We start from the raw sequence: 16,353 nt of genomic DNA on the forward strand, positions 1-16,353 counted from the left end.
GGAACATCTTGCTCCAGAGTCCAACATAGAGCATGGGAAATCGCCTACACGATTAGTCCCGCTATGGTTATTTTATGCGTAATAATATTTATAGTAGAGTATATTACAAAAAAAAATTACGATCCCAATCCATTATGTTCTTGGAGTAGTTTCAAAATTACTGAACATATTGATCAATTTTATTCATCACTTCTTAAACAATTCTAGTGCTCTTATGGAATAAATAAGTGTGTTCATAATTTATTATAAAAAAACCTTGCTTAATTTTCATGCAAGTCTTAGGTCTCAAGTATTTTAGAGAAAAATTTCCCAAGTTATCTAATTTTTTTTTATAACATTAGGCGGCAAACGAGCAAGCGACCACCTGAAACCGCCAAAATGGCGAAGCGACCGCTGCCCATAGACATCCGCAATGGCAGATGCGTTGCCTACCCTTATACGACGGAGGAGGAGACGCACATAAAGATATTTCCCCTTCCTATGTATCTCCTCCACCGTCAAATCCACTTCCTCTTCCCAAACTCTCCTTATAAGAAAAGGGTGGTAAAGATAGGTAAGGTAATAGTTTACCAGGTCCATTCACTATGCAATTCGAGTGTATTAGTGTTAGCATTAGAGTTTAATTCTCTTGGAGTATTGAGCAGTAAATAGATCGGATGGCGGGCATTAATCACGCCGTGAGTCGGGGAGCCGGGGAACCGGGGAGCTCTCTTGCAATAAATCTCCCAGCAACTGCATTGCGGTACGTACACGCACTGAAAAATTGCCGATTGAAATAAACACGGCGCGCCGCACACGCCCACCGATGTGTTTTACCGGGACTCGATTATGGATGTTTATCATTCCTGGAAAACTTAATGCGATTATTAAAGCGCGATGGAAATAAATCGCGTTGTTTCTTTGAATTATAATGATTGGATCAATTACATACATTCGTTATGACTCTTTTAAATTCTTATAAATTTGATTTTACATTTAATACAATTTTTTAAAGAATACTGAATGAAATATCATAATTACAAACAAGTCGCAACGTCTTTATTTAGTTTTAAAAGTAATACGACTTTTTATTTAAATCGCAGTTTATAAAATATATTTTGGATTCAATGTCTGTCCTTTTGTTTCATGTTTTATAAATTAGATCTTTATTACAGAGTTTTAAAGGAAACTATCGTAATAGATACATTTTATGCTTTCATTTTTTAACCCCAAAGAAGCATCGCGGGCTCGATGCAGGCGAGCGGGAATGCGCTCGTCACCCAAGCACGCGCTATTGTATGCAAATCACAGGTCGCAGGTCGCCATTCGTCCGGCCCTACGGACTCAACCTTTTTTATTTAAACAATCGTCCCATCATTTATTTCTTAGTAACTAAGCAGCACCGCCCGCACATTGAAATATGCAAGCAAAAATCGACTTGGGTTAGTCTGGAATTAGATTAGCTTTGAAGTCATGATTAATCTTAAATATGGAAACTGGGTCAAGTACGATAAAGTGAAAACCAATGCCCGATCGAACTGTTAATAGTTTTACATAAAGTAACTTACGAGTACATGAACGTTTTTAACTTTATTAGGAGGAGGGGGGATTACTAACTTTAAACAGATATGCCAATAACATAGTTTTACTCTTAGTAATTAGGAAACAAGCTTTAACAACTTCTAAAATGAATTTAGCTTAGTTATCGCGTTCGGTTTTTGTTCAAGACAAACGAAAAGGTATCAATATCATCTCAGCATGCATCTAGGCTGTTGGAACGGAACCTCCAACGAGTATGAATGGCCGGACTTTCTGCCGAGTCACGTCGGGAATTCCATTGTGTCTCGAAATTACGCCGAAACACGACAAGCGCAGCGTGTCACGACATTCTGATTGTGAATGAACGGAATGGGTCAGAGATCGACATGTTACAGCCAACATATCGGACGTGTGTCCTCGTTATTTAACCTTTAAAATATTAACAAGTTACATTATTAACGAGGTATAATTTACAGACAAGACAAACCCGAAGCCAATATCATGCTTAACACCGTATGTCTTAAGCTAAGAACTTATTTTTGGATTTTAAATCGGTTTTTTAACGTGTAGATGTTTTTTTCTAGTAATCCATTTGGAACACACCTTAATAATAATTGCTGGTAATTATCATATTTTAATATCATTTGAATATCAAATCATTTCGATTGACCGAAATAAATTATTAAAATAGTAAACTCTATTATACAAGTCACAGCCGCGATTGGAGGTAGAGATAGGGGCCCGTGTAATTAAGTTTGAACCTTTTATATCTGTATATGTATGTCTTAGAAAAAGTTATATAACGATAAAATCTTGTTATTTAATTCGAAACATTATTAACTAATATATTAAGTAATGCTTTATTTTGATCACATATAATTAATAAAGCATAGCTTTTCAGAGTTAAATTGGGACATTTGTTTAGCAAAATGTAATGAATCTTTAAAAAAAATGCCACCCACACACCTCATCCACAACTCTTATGGTAAAACTGCGAAATCATTACACTTAAAAATAAAAACATTTATAAGATGCATTAGTTGAAACCGCAAAATCCAATAAGGGTTTTATAAATATCAAAAACTTTCGGTTTCTTTTGATACCGCAGTGGCGCTGGCGGAGGGCTGCGAGCTAATCCTGAGCGGCTGATAGAACAATATACGGCCAGGACGCGTCCAGAATTTACTGTCCATAATTACAGGGTTGCCTCAGTTAATTGCAGAGCCGCTCGCCCGACCTTCGGTGCCCGCTTTTTTTAGGCTAAATAAAAATTGACTAATATTCATAATAAATAATGAACTCTCCATTCTAAGGACTGGGGATTACGCTGTATAGATTTTAAGTCGATTAATTTAGTCGATTTACGGCTATCGATGTGTGTTTTGGCTCTCCGATGTGATTACGAACACGTTTATTGTAAAATAAAATATCTTATACTTAATACAGTATCTTATATGAATGTTGCCACATATATCCTTTTTTTATTTTACATTACTTAAAAAAAATGTTTTTTGACTAGTATTTTATACATTAACGTTTTTCCGTCCGGTTATCCTTTTTTGTCCATTTATGAGCAATTATTGCAAACAATTAAACAAAATAATTATTATTTAATTAATAAAATTAATGCAGTATTTAGAAATTAAAAAAGATCGGAGTCATTAAAATGACAAATAGTGCCGTTATTATATTCGTTTAGCTGCGGGTAGTTATGTAAATCGAATTAGAGGAGGTAAAAAAGCGGAGAGCTCGTTGCACGCTTGCTGTCGTTGCTGCAGGCTCTCCTTATAATTGCAGGGTTTCACCCGAAAACCTTCAATTATAAAATAATAGCATATGTGGTTCATAGTAATAACAATTATTATCACGCTCGCTTGCCATCATTATGTTTGAAATATGGCCGATGATCTGGTCGGTATGCAAACTTCGGACACTCGCGGATCGCACGTGATCACTTCGAGCTAATTCTATATTGAAGATTGTGTAGTTCTATTTGGCATTCCAATTGTATTCATGTATTTCAATCTTTTTAAAATACTTAAAAAAAACTAGGCTCATTTACGTACTTCACGTCTAAACAACTTTCGCAGCATTAAAACATTCTTACTGTCCTGTAACTGTGTTTGGTTACCAATTTGAAATGGCTTACTAGCTTATTAGTGGTCGACCACAATCCCTACTGCTGCTAAACAATGCGGTTTGAGGTACAAGTTAGTATAATAGTTTGACTCTGAGTTAGGACTAACAGCTTCAAGAAGTCGTCGGTAACATATTTAAGCAGTTAGTCTATTTTTTCTTAATAGGAAGCTCTCAGAAATTGCAATTGTCTTAGCAATGCTCTAATCAGTCAGTTGTTGATGGTGACGTATTGCATAATGCCACTTAACAAATAAACGTATAATTCGTAAAGCTGTACGGGCATTATAATTATATATCGAAATCGCGGAACATTTGATACTTTGTGATAATGCTAAGCTGTAACGCGGCGATTATTCAAATTCCCGATCGAGTAGATACCGCCCCGCCTCTTTGCGGTCGCAATCTTAATAAAGACTTCCTAGATGCATTACTGATTTATTTCATTTCGATGAAACATTGAACACGTGTTAAATTAAACATCTGGCAATTCCCAGAAGGAAAGACGATGACTTCCATTTCGATCACTTATCCATTCTCCTATATTCATACTCTTCGATCACAAATGCTTTTATTATATCTAGAGTTTATCTTACTTCGATTTTAAAGAGAAAATAATGCTCAGTGTCTCACTCAGTCTTTAATTAAGAATCTGTGTATAAATTTCATTATTCTCAGTCTTGACGAGACTAAGCACACGCTCATGTCTTAATATGATATAAATCAAATAGAGAACTAGCTGCATAATATTTATATGTACTTCATGCTAGCTCAGGATTTCTGTTTAATAAGAGATAACGTTTAATTAAAGTTAATCATGGAGCGGTGAAGCGGAGAGATGGGATCGGTGTCGAAGCGTCGAAGGCGGCCTGAAATGAGCTGGAACTCGTTTCATATAATTGAGTTTTGATTATAATTCTAACGTACATTTTAACCTCAACAAGTATAGAAAGCTTGCGGTTGACCACAGATCAGATCTAGAGGTCCTTAGGCGGTTGTATTAAGTATCTTTGCAAAATTCACTGGTTTCTCATTTTATCAATTGCATCGAAATCAGTAAATTGAGCAAAGGCTTGTAATGAAGTTATTGTTGCATCAATACATAAAAGGTTTCGATAAACGTTTTTAATTTTAAGCTTTGTGATTATCCAAACAGGTTCTAATGGGGAAATAATCGTGAAGAAATTGGCCTTTTCAGCCAAAATAATTTTATACGAGAAGGTTTTATTCAAAGTGATGTTTGTCAAATACTTACAGTGTCATTCTTCGCCTTCATTGATATGCTAGTTATAAAGGCAACTGATGTTATTCCACTAGCTTTTTGTTATGCTTGTCGTAGTGTAGTTGGTATTACCTAGGAGTGACATGTCGGGTGCTTTAAGAGGGCAGTACCTCGTCGATAGGGTTCCACCATTATTACGCCGGGAGGCTTGTCGATTAATCATTGCGGTTCTACCGGATAATTCGGCGGTTGATTTAGTGAAAAGCAACATGTTATTATGGGATAAATCTCTATCTAGAAAAGCTAAGAAGGCCTAAGACCGTCTCTGATTTATGAAGCCCCCGGCGACCGCCGACTTGTGCTTGATTTGTGATCGGTGGAACTTTGTTGTTTTCATATTTAGTTGAATTTAATGAATGGCTTTAAAATTATAAGTTTAAGCGTATAATTATTGACCGTAAGACATTTGATTATTGCTTTTAGCGTAGCAAATATTTATGTCGATGATTAGTTAGGTCATTAAATATCTACGTATATACGCTTAGTGTTAAATTTTTATTTATAATGTTTCAAATGTTTATAATTTAAAAAATCTAAGGTGAGGCATATCCGATAAAGGTATCTTGCCCTTTGGTGTGGGCTTGGTCGTATTACTCGCAAGTAGATTAATATCTTGATTTACTGCCGCTATCCACTCTTTGATTTTTACAATTTTGTTCCTTGATAATAAATGTAAATTAAAATTTGTAAAAAACGCTACATGTGAGTCAAAACGATAGTGACTGTGACAATATTCCTAGATGCGGTTTTATGACTATTATTTTATCGAAAGCAAGTGGAATTAGATCTTAAAGGAATGAGAATAATATATTTTTGAAAGCTACAAAGTCACCATATCAATAGGTCATTATAGAGATTATCTACGATAATTTCTGATTTTAGATAAAGAATGAATAAAGTTTTGTGAATTGATTTGTGCAGGGATTTATAAAAGATTATGGTAATAATTAATAAATCTATTGCTGGGCTATCTCGAAGTATTTAGAGGCGTAGACCGATGCGGAAAATTAATGAAGTCTTCCGCGGAGTGTTTCGCAGTTTAATGGCCGCTATTAATTTTATCTCAACAGCGGGCCATCTCCGACGACGCGTTCACAGACTACGCAAAATAAATTCATGTTTTTAATTATTACTAAAATCGACGGTTTTCTGCATAACAATATTTTAGATATATAACAAATGTAATTTCCATTAAATAAATTAATAATGTTAAAGCAGAAAGAAGGAAAGTAAATTATATCTATTAGAATAAAACATACTGCAGTCAAGCCAAACTATACGTTATATTGTAAAATGTTCAAAGATTTTTCTTTCAGTTCAATGCTTAAGCTCAAAGTAAGTAGTATTCAATAAAACAGTATGCATCGTAAAACGAAGAGGGGTCCGACCTGCGTTCATCACAAAAACTTGGAGTGGGTGCCACTACGAGTCCACAAAAGCTCGACAAAAGCTCGTAAATGCCTCTTGACTATTACGTAGTTATTGTTACAAGGTGGAAATACCATTATTACGTCCGCCGCTGCTTTATTTTGTTGTTTGCAGTTTGCCTGCGCCATGCACGCGGCTGTTGGCCATATATATCAGTTGTTCATTGCCTCTCTGTATGAAGTATGTTTTCGTTTATGAAGTCATAAATCTCTTGCACATATGTCAATGAACATATGAGAATAAACATGCTTTTAACATACTCTTTAAATAATTGAATAGCAATAGTATGTTTTAATATTCCGGAATATATGAACCGCACAAATTTTTTGCTCTCCAAAAGCATTTTGCACATTTAATTTTAACCATCTATTATAATCCATTTAACTGTCATATACGAAAATGTTATCCCACGGTTATGAATATTCCATACAAACAGGAGTTCGATAAAACTAACCACAAAATTGTATATTATATTCATCATAAAAAATCGCGAGAAAGTGGTTCAATTCTCATCTCAAGTACTCAAAGATATGCATTCACAAGTATTTGAACATTTCAAAACAAAATCTCCTTTTCGTCTTTAATCCTATTATAAAAGTAAACATTGTAGAGATCTGTACGTCAAGTGAACATCTCTATAGGGCATTGTGCAGTCACTTGCTCGGTTCCTAGTCGGACGGAAGCTTTCAAAATGCACACCTTTATTCCGGGATTAAGTGAATTTTGCATAGGAAGCGGTCGTCGAATGTCCCTCAACGTTGAATGGCTATTGAAATATTTGAATAGGATTTATCTGAGTGCAACAATGACGTATCGGATAAGAATCACACGTGTAGCGAATGTTGGATAATGTGTACGCGAAAGATTATCTCTGGTCCGATAAACCGAATATGAGCATTTATTTGTACTTGCAAATGTGCAATTGTCAATATAGTATGAATTAGTTTTTTTTGCGTTTAAAATCATTGACATATCATTGAATGGGTGTATTTATTGAGACATCAAATATTAACATTTTGTCGAAAAAATTATATAGCGTTTACTTTCAATATGAATTTCTAATTTCAAACCTATTCTAAAGGTTTAAAACAAGATAATTGTAGCATTGCTACATTTTAGCAGTTACATTATTTTCGTCGTAAACATTTTAAACGTAGCTATTTCACATTTATTACAAAATTTACTACACTTCCACAGTTATTTTATCAAAAGTTTTGTACGTAACTGTACAAAGCATTCAATCTAGTACAGTCATAACTGTCATCCAAGTCGTCTGCAGCGGAAGTAGGTGTAAGATTGCAACCGGATTTCATCACACCCCTTCCATTGCTTACAAAGTGCTCCCAATGTATTGTACAATGAACAGCGATACTAGAAAGCATATTCGTACACCTTGTTGCATCTATCTAATAAATACGAATTTTAACTTAAAAAAGTAATCTAAAACTATTTGAAACTCTTTTTTACAAATTATATTTGCAGCTGAAACTATTGTAATCATGTTTGTAGCTTTTTCTTGCAATACAATACTATTGTAAAAAACTTCATTCAAAGTAACGTATTATTAAGTTGGTAGTTATGTTCTTTGTGTTTGTAACTCGATACGCGACCGCTGCGTGGCGCTGCTGTACTGGGCGGCGCTGGGCGGGTTGAGGGCGGGCGGCGACAGATGTGCACGCGCCGCTCGCACGCCTTATTATTCAACGTTTACAATTATAGAAAATAGTTTAGGGAAAAACTGTGATTGCAGTTAAAAAATAGATATACTGTTTTTTAACATGTTCGAACAAGTATACTAAATAAAAAATATTTCTGTAATACGCACCGGTGTTTATCATCGATCAATTTCCTGTTATTGCAAGATCCTGCATTATTATGCCGAGAATAACTACCGTATGTTCTATTTATGATAATAAGGCAATGTTTAACTAGGATAATATCTCATTATATGTAGATGTGAGCAGATGGCAGGATGCGCTTTGCACTCTTTAATAAATTTCATAAATATTTAATGAGGCTGAAACGATTTCGCAAAAACTGGTTTTTAGTAATAATGTCAACATCATTATGTAGCTTACGTCTTTTATAGAAAACTGCAGTTAAACGGTATAGTCCAAAGTTATTATTTATAATGTTCTTAGTCCTGTTAACTATTTATGTGTGAGGGACTTGGACCAACTAGATTGATCACAACATAGTGACTAGTTACGCGACTAACTTATTTTTCTTAAGTTACATTCTTATTAAAAGCTGAGACACTGAAACACCCCTAAGCATCAAAACTGAAGTAAATATAAAAGAAAGTAATTCAAAATAAATAAAAATCTACTATGTTAGACTAATTACATTCAGAGACTTTAAAATGCTAGGAGGGGTACTTTTCGCGTGGACCTAAACTATAAAATTACACTAATTATCAGCTTAAGTGACTATAAAATGTCTTGAGGTATGAAAGTATTTTTTACAACGTTAAAGATCGTTGAAGTTTTCACATAATAATGAAGTATATGGGTCTTTTAACACAAAACGCTATTGAAATAGTAAAAATAACAGAACAACACTGAGTTATGAAGGGAGCGCCGCGGGAGCGTCGCGGCGCAGTATTACAATGATTACGTGCGCACGCGCCGCGCCCACGCCCGCACTAATCACTGACATTTGCACATGTTATTCTATATTCCATACAAAACATTACTTATGTAGCTACGACTAATGGTACAATACCCCTGAACATATAAGCCGAAAAAAAAATGGTAAGAATCAAACAATCGGATATGAATAGTTAAGGTTGGAATCGATATAAGCGATATAATTAATATAAATTCAAGTATTTGAAAATTAAAACTAGACAGATAGTTTTGTTCTATTTTTTAACAAAGTTATATCATCGTGAATAGTTGACGACGTCTCTATTTAAATTTTTATACCATTGTATATAAAATAATCCATCCAGCCAGCCAACCATATCTTCCAAAAAAAAAATAAAGTAAAAAACACGTTATCTATAAATTGTGTGAACATCTGTTAGTGTATCACGTGATCATATTTCGCGTGATATCAATAGTGTAAAAGGAAAGTGCATCCTGTTATATGAGTGGTATCCGCCCCCGCACAGATTGTATACGTAAAAAATGGACCAATTTTTATAATAGTCGCCGGGGTAACGATCACAATGTACTTTATTACAAACCGGAAACATTTAAAACCATTGCGGGATGAAAATGTTCGTGACTGTACTTCCAAAAGGTTACATTTGTGCGTTTTAATTTAATATGAAACCGTTTTTTATGAATGTCAATTAAGCTATACATATTCTTTAAATGAATGTGCCACTTTAGATGCTGTAGGAAAGTTGTATCAAACCGTTCTACAACTGCTGTGACTTTGTAACAATATAAGAGTTCATTGAACATTGCTCCAAATCTAATTTTACCAGTAAAAGCTATCTAGTATCCTATGAAATACAAATTTATTTCCCAACACATTAGCTTTTAAAGGTTTCATTACAAGTGAATTAAGTGCGTTTTCGATGTACATTAGTATTTGCGTGCGCGATAAAGGTTCCGCCCTAAGCGGCCGCCCTAAGTTCGCGCCGCCCAAAGTAAACAAACCACGCATCGGTCCGCGCACCACGCACTCACCACCATACCAGAGCGAGAGAGACGGTGCGTGTGTGAGTGGGATAGCGACCGCGGCCCGCGAGGCCCCGAACCTGGCAATTAGTAGGCGAGATTCGTTCGCCGCATCGATTCGTTACGAGATAATTGCTCCGTGGATTTTTTACAAATGATATAAAATATTGTCGCGTGTGATCGAGTGAAGGTAGAGTGAGGCTCTGTCGTATTGGAATTCATGGGCCATGAACTGCGCGTACTACCAGCAGCCAGGGGGCCCGCACCCCGCACCACACAATGCCAACAATAATTACTTCAATGAGGTAATTATACTAATATATCTAAACAAAATTAAGACAATTATAATTTAAAAATGTTTTTAATGTCTAAAATCAAAGTTAATATCCCTTTCGAAACAGTAGTTCGTATATGTTCCTAAGAGCTTCCTACTGAATGTACCGCTTTAATGAATCGTTAATAATTAAAAACATATGAAAATCAACATTATTACTTTGACCTTTTCTTAGCAACATTAATATTTAAGATGAAAAAGTTCAAAATTAATTTAACTCGAAACTCTTGTCTGATTTTCTAATAAGAAATTTAAGTCCGCATGAGAAAAACCGCTACATCAATTTTGCTAATATTCTATTGATGTTATTCAAATAATTAACACGTTTAAATGTATAATTTATTTCTTGTAACATTTTGAACTTAGCATAAATAGCATTATCAAAAGAGTCACTGTTTAAAATTATCCTGAAAAGAATTCTCTAAACTGTTTTTACATTATTTGAAAATATTAATTTTAATATTTAAATTGAAAATTTGAAATGGTAGTAATTTTTAACAGTTACAATATCAGTTAAAACTAATTCTGTTCTGGTATTTTTAAAACCTATATAATAATGAAATATACTAAAGCGTACCACAGAAACACATAATTAAATTTCACATAGTAAAATTTCTATTATTCCTTTCACAAATTAGGGATCTCAAACATTTCACATCTCCACGACGTTAATAATTGTACAAAAGGCACTCGACAAAAATAATCAAACAAAGCACACCTCGGGCTTACACAAAGGTGTAATGGGAATAAAAATATCTAATTGGTGTGATTAGGTATGATTACAACGCACAAACACCTCCCGGGGTCCACTCACGTCGTCTGTTCCCTTTCCTTTGTACTTATTCTTGCTTTGTCGTTATTCAGTTGCAAATAATCGAAATGATTGAATTATTTGTGTAATGGAAACTGCATTGGCTTATTAATTTTGTGTATTATTGAAAATGTTTCTTTTTTTTTGAAGGGGTGTTTTACAAAGTTTTAAGTTTTACAAAATTAAGGTATTAATAATTTTGCCTTTACGTGGAAATATTCTTAAGTATGAACTAATTTACTTGAATGTTTTATGTTATATCTTCAAGTGTGGCCGCGATAACTTAATATATCTTTTACTTGCAAGTATGTGCGATATAACTAAAATGTCTTTTACTCATAAAATATAATTGATAATATCAATGACAAAATTAACCAAGATTTCAGTATTTTTTGGATTGGACAATTGGAGGAACATTTACTTGTCAATAGAAATTCACACCTACTGGAAATCTCTATTTCTCAAGTCTCGGAAAAAAATCATATATGAATTCGCTGCTCTCGCGCAATGCTTTAGCGGTTTTTGAATCTTCAAAATTTTATAGTGTTGTCCAATAATACTGAATTTAAATGTTAAAATACTTAATCATACTAATACTAACATTATAAATGTGAAAGTTTAGATGGATGGATGGATAGATGTCTGTTAGAGTTTGTAGGCTAAACGGCTGAACGGATTTTGATGAAATTTTGTGTAGATGTAGAGGATAGCCTGGAAGAACACATAGGCCACTTACTTTTGTTTATTTTATATTTCACGCAGACTTAGCCGCGGGCGAAAGCTATAGCATAATATGTGTGTGTAATCGTACACTTGGTTTTAACAATAAATAGTATAGCTATGAAAGTAATGACTAATCGCCAGACAGTGCATTTCGAAGGCGCCTTTATATTACAGTTGCTTTAGTTTGTTTTACTGATAGAAATCATAAACGGTAAGTAGTGGTAGTTATTGACTGAATCTATAATTATTATAATGCGGTCTTAAAACATATTTTTTGGCTGACAAGATACGAGTCATCGTAATTAAATACAATCCTTTTAAACTATGTTGGACAGCGAACAGTCGAATGCGCTACATTGAAGGGCAATTACTCTCTATTAGAACTGCTATTAAGTGTTGCATAATGTACAATATCTATTAACGCGTTATAGATATGTCTTCTTTGTTGCACAATGTTTAAGCAACAATTCTAGTGCTCTTTGTGTAATCTTACTTAATATTTTAATGCGAAAGTTCAAAATGGATGAATTATTAGAGTTTGTAGCCTAATCAGCTAAAAGGATATCAATGAAATTTCGCATAGATGTACATGATAGTCTGGACTAACACACAGGCTTCTTTCTTGTTTTTTTATTACAACGCGGACGGAGTCGCGGGCGAAAAGTAGTAATTTCAATGTAATACTTTCAGACTTTACAGTGGAGATTTATTTGATTGAGAGCTAAGTTTTCCACGAGTAAGGTATTTATCAACATAACTTAAATGAGGATTTTTTTTAAATTTCAATTTGTAGTTTTTTAAAATCGGAATCAACATAAACTCATCAGAGAAATTCCATTTTCATTTACGAGTTTGTTTTGAGTAGCAAAAACATTGAAAATGGATGTAACTTAATTTAGTCAGCGCAGCGTAGATGGCTAGAGCTATCGTGGAGTGGGTTGCGGGTAGGGACGCGGGGCCACTCCAGGCCTCGCTATTACTGGCTCCATAATTAGAGGGCCGGAGCCGCGGCGCCGAAACCGGCCCCACGAACGAATCTCCCGCCATAATTAAAAACGCTCCAAATTAAATTCGCTCGTGTGTACACGCCGACTTATGATATTAACTTTTTAGGGACTTTCTAATTAGTTTTAGTTTTTATATGTGTAGGACGGATAGGCGATGGGCGTGGGCTCGCTCGCTTAACGAACTTTCGATTGCATTATACGCGAATTAGTCTCCTGTACGTATTGTTTATAAAACTGAATAAACAGCAAACAGAATGATTGATATCTATTTTTTATTGTTAAAACAATTGATAAATGATCTTTGAATCGTTTAAATGCTTGTCAATCGCTAAAAATAGTACCTACTTTAAAAAAAAAAGGTTTAATCCGACTGAACGTGATTTTTTTTAAATCTTAGATGTTAAAACCTCGAAGTAATTCCGAAGTAATCGTTTATTCGTGTCTAAAAAACATATCTCCTCTAAAAAATTAAAGCAAACTGTCTTTTGTTTTAGGTTAGTATCGAATCTGCGGACCACAAGGACATGAAGATTTTAGTAAGTACTAAATGTCACATTGATTTATTTTAATACTTACTAATTTTCTTAGTCTTGATAACATTGTTTAAATGAACTCCTGCTCCCTTGTTTTTGCTTCTTCTAAATATATACATATGTATAATGTATCTATCTGTAATTCCATTAAAAAACGACTTACAATTCAATATTTTTTAGGAATAAACATAGTCTTTGTAAATATTTTAAAATTACATTTCATTACATTTACATTTGTATAGAAAGTGTGAACAATGAATGTGGATGGCTACAAAGGTAGAGGAAGGCCGAAGAAAGTATCGATGGATTGTGTGAAGAAGGATATGCTTAAGGAAGGAGTGATTTCAGATATGACGGCTGATAGAGATGTATGGAAGAGCAGCACATACTGTGCCGACCCTCCGTAACGGATAAGGAAAAGTGGATGATGATACCTATGTATTTTGAACAATCTTATAAACATTTCCAAAAATTTTCCTGTAGTTCATGAATTTTTTACATAACAAAAAACCCTTTTTCTTCCTAATATCAGCATCTATTTATAGATTTATAGATAACACAGTTCGTTCAATCCACTTGAATAACCAACGAACTTAACAATTGTTTTCTTCTTCTATAAAAGACAATACTTCAATTTCGCATTAAAAGAGTAACGGTTGATATCATCATAGTCATTCCATTTCCTTGATATCAGTAACTTAGATTTCTTAATAGTTATTCGCGTAGCTGCATAATAGAAGCAATTCGCAGCACCAAGCGATGCGATCTTCAAGCACGAAGTGAGGAAATTATATCGGAACGAATGTCGAATGACGAAATCGGTAATTTATTTTGATTTGTCGTCGTATCGGCGCTGTGAAATGGCCATTGTGCGCGCGAGAGGCGAGGGCAATGCATTCGATACGGTTTGGGCGATTGCATGAGCGAGCCCCACACCCACGGACTGTTTCAAGTAATCGACGGCCTACGTACTAGATTTATGTACTCCTAGTACTTACACTCCTACGAACAGAAATTTTGTAATCTACAAAACAACAGACGTATAGTTAGATTTTTAAAATTTAGTACTTTGCACATACTCAAATTCCAAAGATCAAGAATTCATAACTCACATGAATACAGTTTTTTGCCATTTAACTCATTGGACTATCATGACTAGAGTTGAATCGTTTACAATGCATAATGGTTTCCATGTAGAATGGTTTGCACAATGCGCATTGAGCGCTGTCGGCGAGTGACGCCGCGGGCCGTCGCTAGTCTGCGTGCGGTCGAAATATTGTGATACAGTTTATAGATATAAACACGATACAGTCAAATGGACAATACGTATTAGAAATATCTATTATCAAAGCGTGACTGCTGAATGTATTTTGTGTGCAAATTCAATAATAAAAGATCCTGGTAGCTATTAATAGCATGAAAAACGCGTTTATATTACGAAGTATGATTTTAAAAATTAAAACTATCTAAATAGAGTCCATTGATTAGAATTCTTTCGTATTTTATTTTACATGATGTCACAAAACTGAGCGTAAATTCATAACCGCTATTCTCAAAATCGTTACGAACACACTTGAAGTGGTCTCGCAAAGCCAACAGAGGGCGGTAAGAGCCTGTGAAGTGACTATTAACTTTTGCCACCTACGTCACAAATTACGTCAATTTCATCGTATTCTGTTACTGATACTTGGGATCTCCATCAGTTTATAATCGATCTAACCATATTAAAAAATGATCAGGGAACTCGAAAGCTTTAATTAGGTTTCGATGATGTTACCAGGAATTTTGAATATAGAATTTTTTTTAATAATACTCGACGTAAGAGAAATCTTCATTAGTAAAGAGTGACTTTAGTGACTCAACTCATGAGTGAGTGGACTTGAGTAACTGAACGAGTAAATGTCGGTAAACCGCTTCGGAGCCGTTTGACTCGAGCCGTGTGATATGTGCCGGCGCCGCTCACTTCCGCCTATTTCCGGCCGCCGTGAGCCGTCGCCGGTCAAACTGATCTAATTGTGCTACCCCAGATAACAGATTTACCTTGATATTGCTTTACTGAGGCAACAAACTATGAATAGCAAAGCAAAGTTATCTAGAAACTTCTTGTGAAATACACATGAATGAATGATATTTAAACATAAACGCCCTGTTTTTTTATAAACTCTAGTAATTTTATCCTTGTTCTTTCTTTGCTTTATCGAATTCATTAGTAAATTGATAAAAAGATACTAGAATTAGGAATTGTTTTTCATATTCAAATGAACATTAGTTAGATTAATTTTGTTTTAATGTTGTAAACAAGTAGGTACCTACATTGGTCCCGGTCTATTTCTCCCAACATGAAAAACATCGCTGCACGAAATTTCCTCGTAATTTGATTTCTGGCGCGAGACGCCCTCTCACACCGTAATTTTGCATCTCAGCGTGAGTTTCGTGCCCAAATTAAAATGTTTATTGCGTTAAGCCGAGTTCGCACGGTCGCATATGAGCCCGGAGCGTTTTATTTCGTTATCCCGGACACGCCCAGCCCCTCCCGCGACCCTCAGCGTTCTCCCCGCAGCCCTCACCTAGCAACGATTTCACTACATCACTAACTCGATGGCACCCCTGTCTAATGCCGCTATACCCTGCGACTGTCATTTCCGTGGCTACAAATAATTTTACACCCTGACACCGAAGTTATAGAGCTCATTATTGAATGATGCTTCTGATGACGCTCGAAGCAGTGACATGCGTGTCATAAAACTATTAGCCGCTTAAGCTATTCTTAAAGCGACGACGTTTCTCTTAGAAATATTTAGCGGTGGCTCTGCGGGCGCGGGGTCTCTGGGGTGCGGCGCCTTCATATTTTTTTCGCTCGATGTTTTATACCTTTATGGTGTTTTTATGTGCCATTACGAATTATTTGGTCGTGTTTATTAGACCTTTTCGGGGGTTATACTTCATTAT

The 16,353-nt window shown here is 35.0% G+C and overlaps 1 protein-coding gene across 3 annotated transcripts in view; it reads left to right on the forward strand.

Moving 5' to 3' along the window:
• The window catches only part of LOC106109488 (transcription factor Sp9-like), a 56,695-nt gene that overhangs the window by 18,773 nt on the left and 21,569 nt on the right, over positions 1–16,353 (forward strand). The window contains exon 2 of one of the 3 annotated variants that reach the window (XM_013291004.1): positions 13,366–13,407. The exons of 1 other annotated variant lie outside the window; for it this stretch is intronic. In XM_013291004.1, the coding sequence (XP_013146458.1) occupies positions 13,366–13,407 (42 nt within the window). Of the gene's footprint in view, positions 1–10,123; positions 10,302–13,365; positions 13,408–16,353 lie in introns of those variants that run through there. One more of the 3 variants, XM_013291005.1, reaches the window with a different exon arrangement.

This window comes from Papilio polytes, unplaced genomic scaffold (assembly GCF_000836215.1).
Source record: "Papilio polytes unplaced genomic scaffold, Ppol_1.0 DF821289.1, whole genome shotgun sequence".
Classification (NCBI taxonomy): Eukaryota; Metazoa; Arthropoda; class Insecta; order Lepidoptera; family Papilionidae; genus Papilio; species Papilio polytes.